General features: G+C 37.8%; 1 protein-coding gene across 1 annotated transcript in view; it reads left to right on the top strand.

Moving 5' to 3' along the window:
• LOC117503306 (glutamate receptor ionotropic, kainate 2-like) overlaps positions 1-14,147 on the top strand; it is a 176,745-nt gene that overhangs the window by 132,813 nt on the left and 29,785 nt on the right. The window contains exons 7-10 of the mRNA XM_034162522.1: positions 6,120-6,263; positions 11,401-11,508; positions 11,619-11,732; positions 13,103-13,309. Of these exons, the coding sequence (XP_034018413.1) occupies positions 6,120-6,263; positions 11,401-11,508; positions 11,619-11,732; positions 13,103-13,309 (573 nt within the window). The remainder of the gene's footprint in view (positions 1-6,119; positions 6,264-11,400; positions 11,509-11,618; positions 11,733-13,102; positions 13,310-14,147) is intronic.

Here is a 14,147-nt window from a genome sequence, read left to right on the forward strand (position 1 = left end):
GAATTTTAAATTCTATTCTAGAATTAACAGGAAGCCAATGAAGAGAGGCCAATATGGGTGAGATATGCTCTCTCCTTCTAGTCCCCGTCAGCACTCTAGCTGCAGCATTTTGAATTAACTGAAGGCTTTTTAGGGAACTTTTAGGACAACCTGATAATAATGAATTACAATAGTCCAGCCTAGAGGAAATAAATGCATGAATTAGTTTTTCAGCATCACTCTGAGACAAGACCTTTCTGATTTTAGAGATATTGCGTAAATGCAAAAAAGCAGTCCTACATATTTGTTTAATATGCGCTTTGAATGACATATCCTGATCAAAAATGACTCCAAGATTTCTCACAGTATTACTAGAGGTCAGGGTAATGCCATCCAAAGTAAGGATCTGGTTAGACACCATGTTTCTAAGATTTGTGGGGCCAAGAACAATAACTTCAGTTTTATCTGAGTTTAAAAGCAGGAAATTAGAGGTCATCCATGTCTTTATGTCTGTAAGACATAAAGACAAGACCAAGCATTCATGATATGCACACTCTTAAGGCTATGAAATTGGGCTATTAGTAAAAAAGTAGAAAAGGGGGTGTTCACAATAATAGTAGTGGGCATTCAGTCAGTGAGTTTGTCAATTTTGTGGAACAAACAGGTGTGAATCAGGTGTCCCCTATGTAAGGATGAAGCCAGCACCTGTTGAACATGCTTTTCTCTTTGAAAGCCTGAGGAAAATGGGACGTTCAAGACATTGTTCAGAAGAACAGCGTAGTTTGATTAAAAAGTTGATTGGAGAGGGGAAAACTTATACGCAGGTGCAAAAAATTATAGGCTGTTCATCTACAATGATCTCCAATGCTTTAAAATCGAAAAAAAAAAAAAAAAAAAAACAGAGACCCGTGGAAGAAAACGCAAAACAACCACCAAAATGGATCAATTTGGATATGTCCAAATATTTGAAGAGGTCATGTTGCCTTATGCTGAAGAGGACATGCCCTTGAAATGGGTGTTTCAACAAGACAATGACCCCAAGCACACTAGTAAACAAACAAAATCTTTGTTCCAAACCAACAAAATTAATGCCTCGCAGATGTGAAGAAATCATGAAAAACTGTGGTTATACAACTAAATACACTCAACAAAAATATAAACGCAACACTTTTGGTTTTGCTCCCATTTTGTATGAGATGAACTCAAAGATCTAAAACTTTTTCCACATACACAATATCACCATTTCCCTCAAATATTGTTCACAAACCAGTCTAAATCTGTGATAGTGAGCACTTCTCCTTTGCTGAGATAATCCATCCCTCCTCACAGGTGTGCCATATCAAGATGCTGATTAGACACCATGATTAGTGCACAGGTGTGCCTTAGACTGCCCACAATAAATTGTTACATGGGAATCTTGTTTCCCATGTAACAATAAGAAATATACTCAAAACCTGGATTAATCTTTTTAGTCACATAGCACTACTATTCTGAACACTACTGTACTGCACTACAATACCTACCTGCCTCACTACCTACATACCAACCTAACTATCTATATAGTTATTGACCTACATACCTACCTGTCTATCTACCTTACTTCCTACCTACCTACCTATATACAGTATATAGTTATCGACCTACATACCTCTACCTGACTGCCTTCCTTCCTTCCTACCTATATAGGTGCCTACCAACCTTCCTACTTCCTTTCTGAGTTCATTTCACAGAGTACATGGCATGCCTAGACCTTTTGCAAAGCCTACTTTAAAGGCAAGGGGTACTTACATTTAATATTTGAGTTCCGACTTCAGTCTTTTTGGCATTCAGAACATGTTGTTTTCACAAAATCTTTACTATTTTTCCCTCAAAACGATCTCTGGACACTCAGGGATGATCAGCTTTCCCTTTAGCGGACAGTGTCTACATTCTCCTTATTCAACAAATAGACTGTTAGACTGACAGACTCCCTCCTAATCAGTGTTTGGCACAAACTACACACACACATCCACACACACAAACACACATACACACATGAACAATACAAACCGTCAGCTTTGGGATAGAAGATATGGCACTAGTCGTTCACTTTCCATCCCATGGAAGCAGAGGGGATGAAAGTGTGCAGAGATGGCTGTGCCATCCTCTGATCCGCTGCTGCTTTTGACACCAGCAGATGCCAACGACTCTGAAAGCACAGAAAAAAACTGGAGGGCAAGCTAAAAACTGACAATCCACCCACTGCCACAACCCATTGTTAATTTGATGAATTTTCTACTGGCTGTATGTTCCTGTGGCTCATCACTTAAAAATCAAACACTTTGACACAAAATCACCAGCGTTTCCTATTATGAACAATTAAAAGCATCAAATAGCAGTCTCAAGTCACTCATTTAAATAGACGAGTGTGACACATACAGAAGTAGGATGTTGCGTTGGCTAAGATTGTTGGAGCAGACCTACTTCAGAAACACAGAGGTTCCAAACAAAACAGACTAGTGAGGGAAGCCACCAAAAGCGAGATAAGAACTCTGAAGGAACTACAAGCTTCTGTGATCGTAACTGGAATTTTAATGGTAACACTGTTAGTCAGACAGTCAGAGCTCTGTGATGTAATGCGGCAAAGGATTTTCATAAAATAAATGAAATCTAGGTTTGATGCTCCCATGTGTCTTAAAATGATAGATTGTTTTTTGTTTTTTTAAGAAAATCCTTCTCTATACTACTCTACCATAAAGCTGCATAACTGATTATATGCAACACATCACAGAAGCTCCATTAGCGTTATTTGGTTGTCTTGGTGGCTTACCTCACCAGTCTCCTTCTTCCACAATCATTCAGTTTTTGAAAACTGCCTACTCTAGTACATATACTGTGTGTATATATATATATATATATATATATATATATATATATATATATATATATATATATATATTCTTAAACCGAAACAAATTTTCCCATAAGAAACGATATAAAATGGAATAATCTGTTTCAAAAAGAACGCTGTGTTTTTACCTTTTTAACAGCATCTTATGCATAAAAGGCAGACAAAATATGCGAATATGCACAGTATCTTATACAAAATACTGTAGAGTAATAATAAAACAGACAATTTAATTTCACCCGTACAAAAGAGACTTGATGGTGTACATGGATGGGGACAGATGTTACAGATGAAACTCTGGTCAGATTTAATGTTGTATGCTAACAGCATTAGCATTTTAGCAGCTACAGCTGCTAAAATGCTAATGCTGCAGCTCCACTTAATGTATGATTACTGGAAAAAAATACGTGGCTCATAACTTTTAACATCCACAACAAACTAAACCATGAAGAGAACCACTGTGCAGTCCCTAAAAATATGATTTAATCAAACACCTGAACACAAACAATAATCATACTCCCATGCCACTAGCTTATGGCAAGCCAACGCTCTCATTTTGGCTGAACAATGATATACAGTTTCTGGATATTCTGTATTAGTACGCACCCGCGGCCGTCGTTGATGAATTGCTGCGCAAAAAGTAGTTCCCAGACCTGCGATGACAGTGTGTTTTCATTGGTAAAAAAAAAAACATCAAGAGTATATTTGGCACAGGAACTTGTGTATCTCGTGTTTATATGCCTAAATGATTGTAATACTTATATATATATATATATATATATATATATATATATATATATATATATATATATATATATATATATATATATATACGAGGCATCAGGCCAAAGCACGGAAGACGACAGAGTGCAGAAATGTGTCAGAAGAGCATCAGAACTGTTAATTTATGCACAGCAGTTTTCTAAAGAAAATCCTTACAATTTTTTTTTTAAGATAAATAGATATAGAGAATAGATAAAAGCATTCATATTTTGGTTACGTTCAACTTTTTAAAAAATGGTACCAGTTTGTTCCCCATGTCATGAGGATTCAGAATATATATAATTTTTCAGACTACATATTATAGTTTGGGAGTTTATCCAGGACAGACAGACAGACAGACGGAATTAGCCCTTTATGTAATATATATATATATATATATATATATATATATATATATATATACGAGGCATCAGGCCAAAGCATGGAAGACGACAGAGTGCAGAAATGTGTCAGAAGAGCATCAGAACTGTTAATTTATGCACAGCAGTTTTCTAAAGAAAATCCTTACAATTTTTTTTTAAGATAAATAGATAGAGAATAGATTAAAGCATTCATATTTTGGTTACGTTCAACTTTTTAAAAAATGGTACCAGTTTGTTCCCCATGTCATGAGGATTCAGAATATATATAATTTTTCAGACTACATATTATAGTTTGGGAGTTTATCCAGGACAGACAGACAGACAGACGGAATTAGCCCTTTATGTAATATATATATATATATATATATATATATATATATATATATATATATATATATATATATATATATATATATATATATATATATATATATATATATATATATATATATATTAGAGCTGTTTTTTTTCCCACTTGAAAGGCTCCCGGATGCTTCACTGCACTTACAGAAACAACACAGCTGATATGAGCTGTGTCGTCTCTCACTGTGTGCCGAGTTGTACCGGAGCCCGGCTCATTCTTTCTGACAGCCTGCATATCCACACAGACCGTACAGCAGCACATATTCAGTCATTCTTCCTAGTCCCTTGCAGATGGTCATCCCGTACTTGTCAAATAAGATCACCACGGTGCCTTCCAGCCTCTGCAGGACCACAAAAACAGGACGAGAGCCGAACCGTTTGAACAGACAAAACAAATCACTGTCCCCGTGTGCCACACAGGAGAGTAAATATTAATGTGCTACTCTCTGGTTTTTCCCATTTAAAAGCAAATCCACAGAATTACGCTCTGCTTTTTTGCTTTAAAATTACATCATAAAGTCATGAAGAAACTAAAAACTGAATTAATGTTTTTTTTTTTTATTATTTAATTTTATGGTTACTTGTGTTTAATATTTATTTCATTTATTCTATTGTTTCTGTGTTCTCATATTTTGTTTTTCTTGGGAGGGGATGGATGGATGGATGGATGGATGGATGGATGGATGGATGGATGGATGGATGGATGGATGGATGGATGGATGGATGGATGGATGGATGGATTTCTCATGTTTTGTTTTTTTATTAGGTGTTGGGAGGAGCTGGTTGGTTACTTGGTTGGTTGGGTGATTGGTTGGTTTATTGGTTGGTTGTTTTTTCTTATGTTACTTGATTATCTTGTCTTTGTCACTTGTCTTTGTGATTTGGTGTGTGATTATATGCTCTTCTCTAATCCATTTTTCATTTAATTTAGCAAGTATACTGAATCCATTGATGGGAAATTGTGCTTTGATTTGTTTTTGGTTGTGATCAGCCAACAATGTAGGTCAGAGGTCAAGGTCAAATGTCTCCATGCTAATATACAGGGAAAAAATGGCAAATTGTAAGTAAATGTGTTCAGATATGTATTTTATTGTTTAAAAGCCCATGTAACATTTTCTCTAAAGACCTGATCCTTTGAAATCCTGGTGCTCTTTGAACAATTTTGTCATTATTTTAGTTTTTGATTTGTATCACAAATAATCCATATGTGGTCACAGAGAACAAAGCACACACTGATTCAGATCGATCCTGAAAGCTTTCCCCCTCAACACTCCCTTTGATGACTTGTTAGTGGATTTATGTGGATTTCTATCATATGCGCTTTTCTATGCGGTTTGACATGTATTCCAGCTATTCTTCTTATTCTGCATGTTTCTCCATGTCTGAGTCTTCTTCTGTGCTGGTGCCTGTTTTACGTTGTCTCTCAGGGGAACAGGCACACCCATCAGGAGCGATTAGTCCTGTCGGTGACGGGTCGGCCTTCCACAGTGTCGAGGGATTTTTTTTCCTAACAGACTGAGACACCTTGTCATCTGCACTGTGCACTTATTGCATTCATTACTCCTAATTTCTCTTATTCTGTCCCGACTAAAGTGTAAGACGAGCGCTCGAGGCTCCACTCAGTTCCCGCGCAGGTGAACAAACAGATGCATGAAAGGTCACCTGGGCACGCGTATATCGACAGGTGTGATAGAAATGTCTAATATGATTACCTTCGCCCTTTGTCTCCTCTCCTGTGTGTGCAGACCGACGCGGCGCTGATGTACGACGCCGTGCACGTGGTGGCAGTGGCGGTGCAGCAGTCGCAGCAAATCACCGTCAGCTCTCTGCAGTGTAATCGCCACAAGCCATGGCGTTTCGGGGGCCGTTTTATCAGCCTCATCAAAGAGGTATGAAGCCAGCGCGGCTATGACTGTGAACCCTGACCTCACTCCCACACCTATGGAACCTCCCGGAGCCTTGCCGTGTTATATTGATCCATGCAGTCACCCGTACAAGAGGCATTTCCTTTTAAATCACAGCAATACATTACAGGAACTCAACACCTTTTTTTTTTCCCAGTCACAGTTATACCTGCTGGTATTATCTCATTCTAGGGGTAATCATTCATTCATTCATTTTTTTTTTTGCCACTTACCCGAGTCCAGGTCGTAGCAGCAGCAGATCAAGCAGCCAATCCCACATTTCCACACACTCAAATAATGGCTCTTTGGATTAACTCAATTCAATTATGTGCTGGATTTCCATCTCATAAATATATGTAGCCCCAACTCAAATAAAACACATCCGTGCAAGATAATTTAATTTAATTGAGTTGGGACTACATATATTTATTAGTTGGCATCCAATCCAGTGAGTCAGTTTTTGAGTGTATCACACAAACAAATGACTCATTGCATGAACTCAATTCAATTATGTGCAGGATTTCTATCTAATAAATATATGTAGCCCCAACTCAAATAAAACACATCCATGCAAGATAATGTAATTTAATTGAGTTGGGACTACATATATTTATTAGGTGGCATCCAATCCAGTGTCAGTTTTTTGAGTGTATCACACAAACAAATGACTCTATTGCATGAACTCAATTCAGTTATGTGCAGGATTGCCATCTAATAAATATATGTAGCCCCAACTCAAATAAATGCAAGATAATGTAAATTAATTTAGTTGGGTCTACATACACGCTAAGAAATAAAATGTTGAATTTAATTGATAAAGTTAAGGTAACTTTTGACCACATAACTTTGTCAATTAAATGCAACACAATATTGGGATTTAAGTAATAATGTTTCATTTGATTTAATTAATGTCAATGACAATGTTGTTTTGCACTTAATTAACAATGTTATGTGGAAAAAGTTACCTTAACTTTATCAATTAAATTCAACATTTTATGCCTAAGAGTGTATGTTTCATTTCTAAAAGTGTATATTTATTAGATGGAATCCAATCCAATGTTAGTTTTTGAGTGTATCACACAAAAAATTCTCAACTCAATTCAATTATGTGCAGGATTTCCATCTAATAAATATATGTAGTCTCAACTGAATTAAATTAAATTAACTTGCATGGATGTGCTTTATTTGAGTTGGGGCTACATATATTTATTAGATGGCAATCCTGCACATAATTGAGCTGAGTTCATCCAATGCATCAGTTTTTTGAGTGTACCCTTGGCCAAGTCCTCTGACTCTTCCTTGCAGGCAGATTCCAAGGCATTCCCAACTGGCTTGGGAATGCCTTGGAATCCATCCAACATGTCCTGGGTCCTTCCCAAGGCATCCTCCCAGTTGAACATACGTGGAAGACCTAACTAAGGAGTCAAGAAAAAAAATCAACAACCCACAATACAACATATACACGTGCATTATAACCCACCTGTCCTTATGTGCTTCGTTAGACGTTATATCATATCCCAATAACAACTGGATTTACAGTCTTACTCAGTAACCGCTGAGGTCTGAGATCAGATTTTGGTCTAACTTTGGTTTAAGTGACAGAGAATCCAACTTTCAGTTTGGCCAATTTAATTGACCTAATCCCCCAGTTTTGGCGCCAATGAAATCATCCTTGCTGTTGCTCAGTAACCACTAAAGCTCCAGAGCAGATTTTGGGCTCAAATCATTCAAATGTTGTGTGAAATTTTCCAAAAACTTTACTTTGGAGGCTTATAATGTCATTAATCTATCTCATTATCCATTGGGGCTAAAGAGCAGAGTTTGGACTTGCATAATTTACTGAAGGGCCCAAGTTTGTTTTTGCTCCAATGAACCATTTTCCAAAACATGACCAAAATGTGTGGGATTAGGAGTTGGGCTACCAATGCGTAGATTTGGTTTGAATTTGGCAAGGGGAGTAACCTGCGTTGGACTGGCTTCCCATCTAGGAGGAGTCTTAGACTCTCTTCAATCGGGTCTCCATGTAAACACTCTGACTTCCTCCCGTAGTCTGAATTAATGTGGCTTACGAGCAGTCTTAGTATTTTACACTATAAGAGTCAGCCAAATAACACTAATTGAACCATTAGTTTCCATATAGGCCCTGAAGCTTATCCCCGTATTCCATAGCGTGAAGCGGATGAGAGTCTACGACGCCCCCTGGATGGGATCCAATCTTTTGTAGGTTACTGCCCAAGCTACCACTGGTAATGAATGGGAACAAGGTCAATGACATGTCTTGACAGACAGGCAGCATGGCCAGGAGTTGAACCCAGGTATTGGTAACCCAACTCCTATCCCACTGAGCTAGAATCATGAACCTCCTGTTCAATGTTCCTTTAACTCCGGTGGTACTAAATTTGTGATCTCATTTTTCCAGTATACTGAGGATAGAAAGAGTTTGGGTTTGAATTACTCTGGGACCTCTAGTTTATATTTGATTCAATTTAACTTTTTTCCGGAAATCACCTCATCTTTGTCTAACAGGTCAATGAAATCATTGCCCTGAAGAGAAAACTTATATAGAATGGAAAGAATTACAGTGTAATATCTCTCATTCAACTGTCATTTACCTTTTTACTCACTCCGAGTTTCTTTTTCTAGCTTCCTTTTGCTTGAGGACATTTTATACACTGGCAGGAGTAGTCGGGAATCAAACCACAAATCTTTCAGTTAATGAACAGATGGCATTGCCATCTGAGCCACGATTGCACCGTGCACTTAATCCAAAAACTGTCCAAGAGTTTGGCAGTGATACAATGAAAGATGTTTGTTTTTTTCCCGTTTTCTCAGTTGAATGCAGCTCAGATGGCAAAGCCAGTTGTCAAATTAACTGTTGAGCTGGCAGTTTGATTCCTAGCTGCTTGTGTCCAAATCTCCTAGAGAACGTTTAAGGTGACAAAGGAAATATATGTGTGAGGATCTGATTAAATCCCAAATTTGGCTAATAACTACCACTTGGAGGGTGGGAGGGCCAAATGTTTACTATATTTTTCTAAAACCTGTGTGTCTGGAGCCCATTTCAGTTTAATAGGAATCAGTATCATGTAGCTTTTTACATCCTTTGAAAACGGCCCCTTCGGAAACCAATATTGTGCGATTATGAAATGACATTTTTGCCTTTAAATAGATATAAATGTTAAATACAATACTAAATATCTTTCTAATTAGATACTAAATATCATATTTGATTTTCTATTATATCAACAAACACATAAAATCTAAATCCAAAATGGCTGCCAATATCCAAAATGGTGGCTAAAAATATACCAGACGCATCTTTATAATGTTTTACCAACAAAACACCTTTTACCGTCTTAAATACCGTATATACTGAGTGTTTGCCATTTTTGTTTTGATAAAATGCAGTTCAAACAATTAGGAAGATGAGATTTATTTTTGACCTTTTCAACACTTGAGGAAATAATTATTTCTACTCTGAAAATCTTTGAAATAAAAGATGAATTCTTTAATTCAGAACATAGAGATTTGTGGGGGTTTGGTCATACTGAATATATGGCTACACTTAGCATCATGAGTTGAATCAATTAAACAATTATATCTTAACTGGACAACTAGACAATTGCATTTGAACATTAACCATGTTATTTAGGATCATTAGAATACTACTTTACCATTTATTTGCCATGTATGTGTGTTTAATTTAGAGCCCAACCCATATGGATAAATGGGGATCGATACATTGATATTAGGGAGAAAAAGTTTATGTTAATAATATATTTTTTGATATATACATTAAAAATGACAGTGATTCCAAACATTTTGTTTTCAAGCCCTTATGGAAATAAATGTAATTTTAGATTAATGATTTACAGCTTAAGTATAAGCTTTATTTTAAATAATTATAATTATAACCAACTACCAATCAGCTTACATCACACTAGTGACACACTGCCTTTACCTGAATTCAGCATTTCCATAAAATAGACTTCTCTTTTATTTTGGCTCCGCCTAGCTGTCATCAGACCAACTTGTCTCTTGTCGCTGTAAAATGCCAACTCTGTTTGAGAATGAATGACAGCTGATCGCTTTGCCTCTGGCTCTTGTAGCTAATACGACCAATGAGTAATGGGGGTCCCGGCCATGCTTGACAATATTGATAATGATGTTGTCAGAGCACCCTCTACTGGACAAACTACACAATGACACCATTTCCATTTGCCAGTCTGGTTTCTTCCAATATTTACTTAGTAAAATAAAAGCTTTCTTATCAATATACCGATATGTTTCTGAAAGGCTAATATTGGCCAAAATTATCTGCCATCTGATGCATAGTTGGACTCATGATTGATGACTATTATGCTAAAATTATCTCTCGAGATAAAGCTTTGAGGAAAAAAAATATATATAGTTAACACACCCCCTCCTGTCCAAGTGGTACTTATGCCGCTTCCTGATACATTTGTGTTGAAGTGTCAAATCTGTCTCGTGGATAATTTTCAGTAAATGTAGACTCCCACATATTTTGCTTAAATAGTAGCCATCTTAACTCAGTAATTGGAACAAACGTGATTGTAAACAGAGTAACTGCCTGCATTTTGTGATGTTTCATTCCCTTTCTCCTACTCCCTTGCTGTGTGTATCGCCGCCTATGTTTATATCAAAGCCTGTGCGTGTCTCCTTAACTCTAGTCAGGGTCAGCCATTTGCTTTGTTCTGCTGGGCTCTTTCATTCCGCGGATGTTATCATTGCAGGTAATTTTCAGAATGAGCCATTGTAGTATGGCTGGTGCTTCCTCCCCCTTCTGTGTCTGCTATTGCTTTCCATGCCCGTCTGTTCTTCCAATGGCTTTGAAGTGAAACTTCAAGCACAATGAACCCCATGCATAATGAACACTTACCTGTCAAACCTGCTTCTATTCTCTGTGCTTTATTGTTTCTTGTTATGCTGTCCAAATAGAAGTTGAAGGCAGAGCCAGACAGAATTTGTAATTAGAAGCAATAGGTTTGCATTTAGAATGTGGTTTTATGTGGATGAGAAAGCAAATACCTTAAGGCTAATGGAATTATGGCGCAGGGAGCTGTGAATGCTGGGAATTTGAATGGATTGGATCTGTGCGTAGGCCCACTGGGATGGTTTGACAGGACGTGTCCTCTTCAACAAGACCAATGGGCTGCGGACCGATTTTGACCTGGATGTCATCAGTCTCAAGGAAGATGGACTGGAAAAGGTACTTTGGTGGGCCGATTTTTAGGGGGGACCATTCGGTCTGCGACACTGGGCCCACGTGTAGTTAACCATCTGTGTTTTCAAGCTTGTCCTTACTGTTGTTTTGAATAGATTGGAACGTGGGATCCTCCGAGTGGGCTGAATATGACAGAGACTCACAAAAGCAAAACATCCAACGTCACCGACTCTTTGGTTAACAAATCCCTCCGTGTTTCCACCATACTGGTAGGCACAGATGAAATGTATGTTGCACAATCAGTCACAGTTGACTTTACCATGGAGCTTATGTTTTCACCCATGTCTGTCTACTTGTTGGCTTTGGTTTGTTTGTTTGCTGGACAGTTTATGCAAAAACTAATTAACCCATTTTAATTACACTTGATGGGCAAGTGAAGTATTGGCCAAAGAAGAACTCATTACATTTTCCATATCAAGGAGTCATTCAAAGGGCAGTTATTAGGACATCAGTTAGGGTAAAATGTCAGTAACCAAGATCAAAGATCAGTGATCAGGATCAAAGAGTAGCAATCACAATCAAAGTTTAGAGTATAGGCTCAAAAATCTGTGTTGAGGTTCAAAAGTCAGCAATTGCAATTGAAGTTCAGTGTACAGGTTCAAAGATTACAATGAAGATCATAGGTTTTTAGTTGGGATCAAAGATCAGTGTTCAGGTTCAAAGACTACCAGTCAGGGTGAAAATCCAGTGTTGGTAATCAAAGATCAGTGTTCAGGTTCACAGCTCAGCAATCAAGATCAATGTTTTTCATTTGGGATCAAAGATCATTGTTCAGATTCATTGTTCAGTAATCATGATCAACATTCAGCAATTCAGGTCAAAGATCAGTCTACAGGTACCAATATTAGCAATTACAATCCAAGTGATTTGGTTCAATAATCAGTATTCAGGTTATGGGGTCAGCAGTCAGGATCAAAGTTCATTGATGGGGATCAAAAGTGGGTGACAAGGTACAAAGGTTAGAAATCAGGATCTAAGTGCAGGAATTTTGATAAACACAAACATGACCAAAAATTAGTGATCAGGATCAAACAGCAGGATCAAGAACAAAAGACAATCAGAAATAGAGATGAGCAATGAGGATGACAATCAAAGATGAGTATTCTGGATCCCAGGATTGTCTAGCCGGAGGTATTTTTTGATCCAAATCTAAAAAATGATCTGGATTTTGTGGAGAAAAATGTATTTTCAGGGGAGGTAGTGATCTGGAGTGAACTAAGCTTTGAAATTTGGTTTAATGGGGGTTGCCGGTCCTTGGTGGAAGTGGAAGTGTACGTAACCTTCTTGAATAGCTTCTAGAGAGAGTGTGTCTCTGCAAAGGTTGGACACTCCTGGCATTTTGCAGCATTGCTCTGTACAATATGTCATATTTTAGATAAGGATAGTGATTCCTTCCTCGTGACTGGTTTTCTTTTTGAACCTAGTAGTTTTCAAAATGTGTACAGTTTACCGATTTCCTTGGGATGGTATCCCATTCATCAATCCTTGAAAAGTTAAGTACTTCAACAATCGTGATGCAGATGCTAGCAAAGGTATGTTATATCCAAATGATTTTTTTCTTCACACCGTCCCTGTCCAGGAGGAGCCGTATGTGATGTTTAAGAAGTCTGACAAGCCTCTCTATGGAAATGATCGTTTTGAGGGTTACTGTATTGACTTGTTGAGGGAGCTCTCTGGAATCCTGGGCTTCCGCTATGAGGTGAGATTAGTGGAAGACGGCAAGTACGGGGCACTGGATGAGACCACGGGCCAATGGAACGGCATGGTGCGGGAGCTCATCGACCACGTACGTCATCGATTACTGGAGTTGATGTTACATTGTACCAGAGGTGGGTCAAAGTCACCATCAAGTCACTCTCAAGTCATGAATCAGCAAGTCCCAAGTCAAGTCTCAAGTCATAATGACCACCAGTTGTTTGCAAGCTGTCTTGAGACTTGACTTGGGACTTGCAGATTCATGACTTGAGAGAGACTTGACAGTAACTTCGTCCCACCTCTGCATTGTACCCATACATCCTAACAATGTTGAATCTCTCCATAGTCTGTCAAAGCAATAAAAAACATTTTCTGCATTTTTAGCAGTCATAATTAATAATAATAACATTAAAACCTTTATTTGTGCTAGCAGTGATGTTAAAGTAGTCATTTTTAAGCTATTTAGAATGTTTCCCGCAGGATTTTGAATCTATGGTAGGTGGACGCCGACCCATCCAGGGAGGTCTGTGGGCACTGTATACAGTATTGTGTTGTTAAATGCATCACTCTGAGCTCAACATTAAGAGGGTAAAACTGTGTCGAAATTTGCAATTGAGCATTGAAAATATAAAGGCCTGATGTAAATCTTCGCAGTCTTCTTTGAGTTCAAAAGGAGAAAATTATGAGATTCAGTACGGTTATGAACTGGCATATTATCATCAAAATCATGAAGGTCAACAATCCCTCAAGTAAGTATAATCTGACCAAGAGGTACTCCACAAAGGGAGAATAACAGTAGTCTAAGAACAGAACCCTGAGGTACCTCATACTTGATTGTGGGAAATGCAGATTTAGTGTTATCTTAGAAAACACACTGCGATCATCCTAACTGAGGAGACCTCAGTCAAGAACATTTCTGACCAGAGATG

This window comes from Thalassophryne amazonica, chromosome 21 (genome assembly GCF_902500255.1).
Source record: "Thalassophryne amazonica chromosome 21, fThaAma1.1, whole genome shotgun sequence".
In the NCBI taxonomy this organism is placed as follows: Eukaryota; Metazoa; Chordata; class Actinopteri; order Batrachoidiformes; family Batrachoididae; genus Thalassophryne; species Thalassophryne amazonica.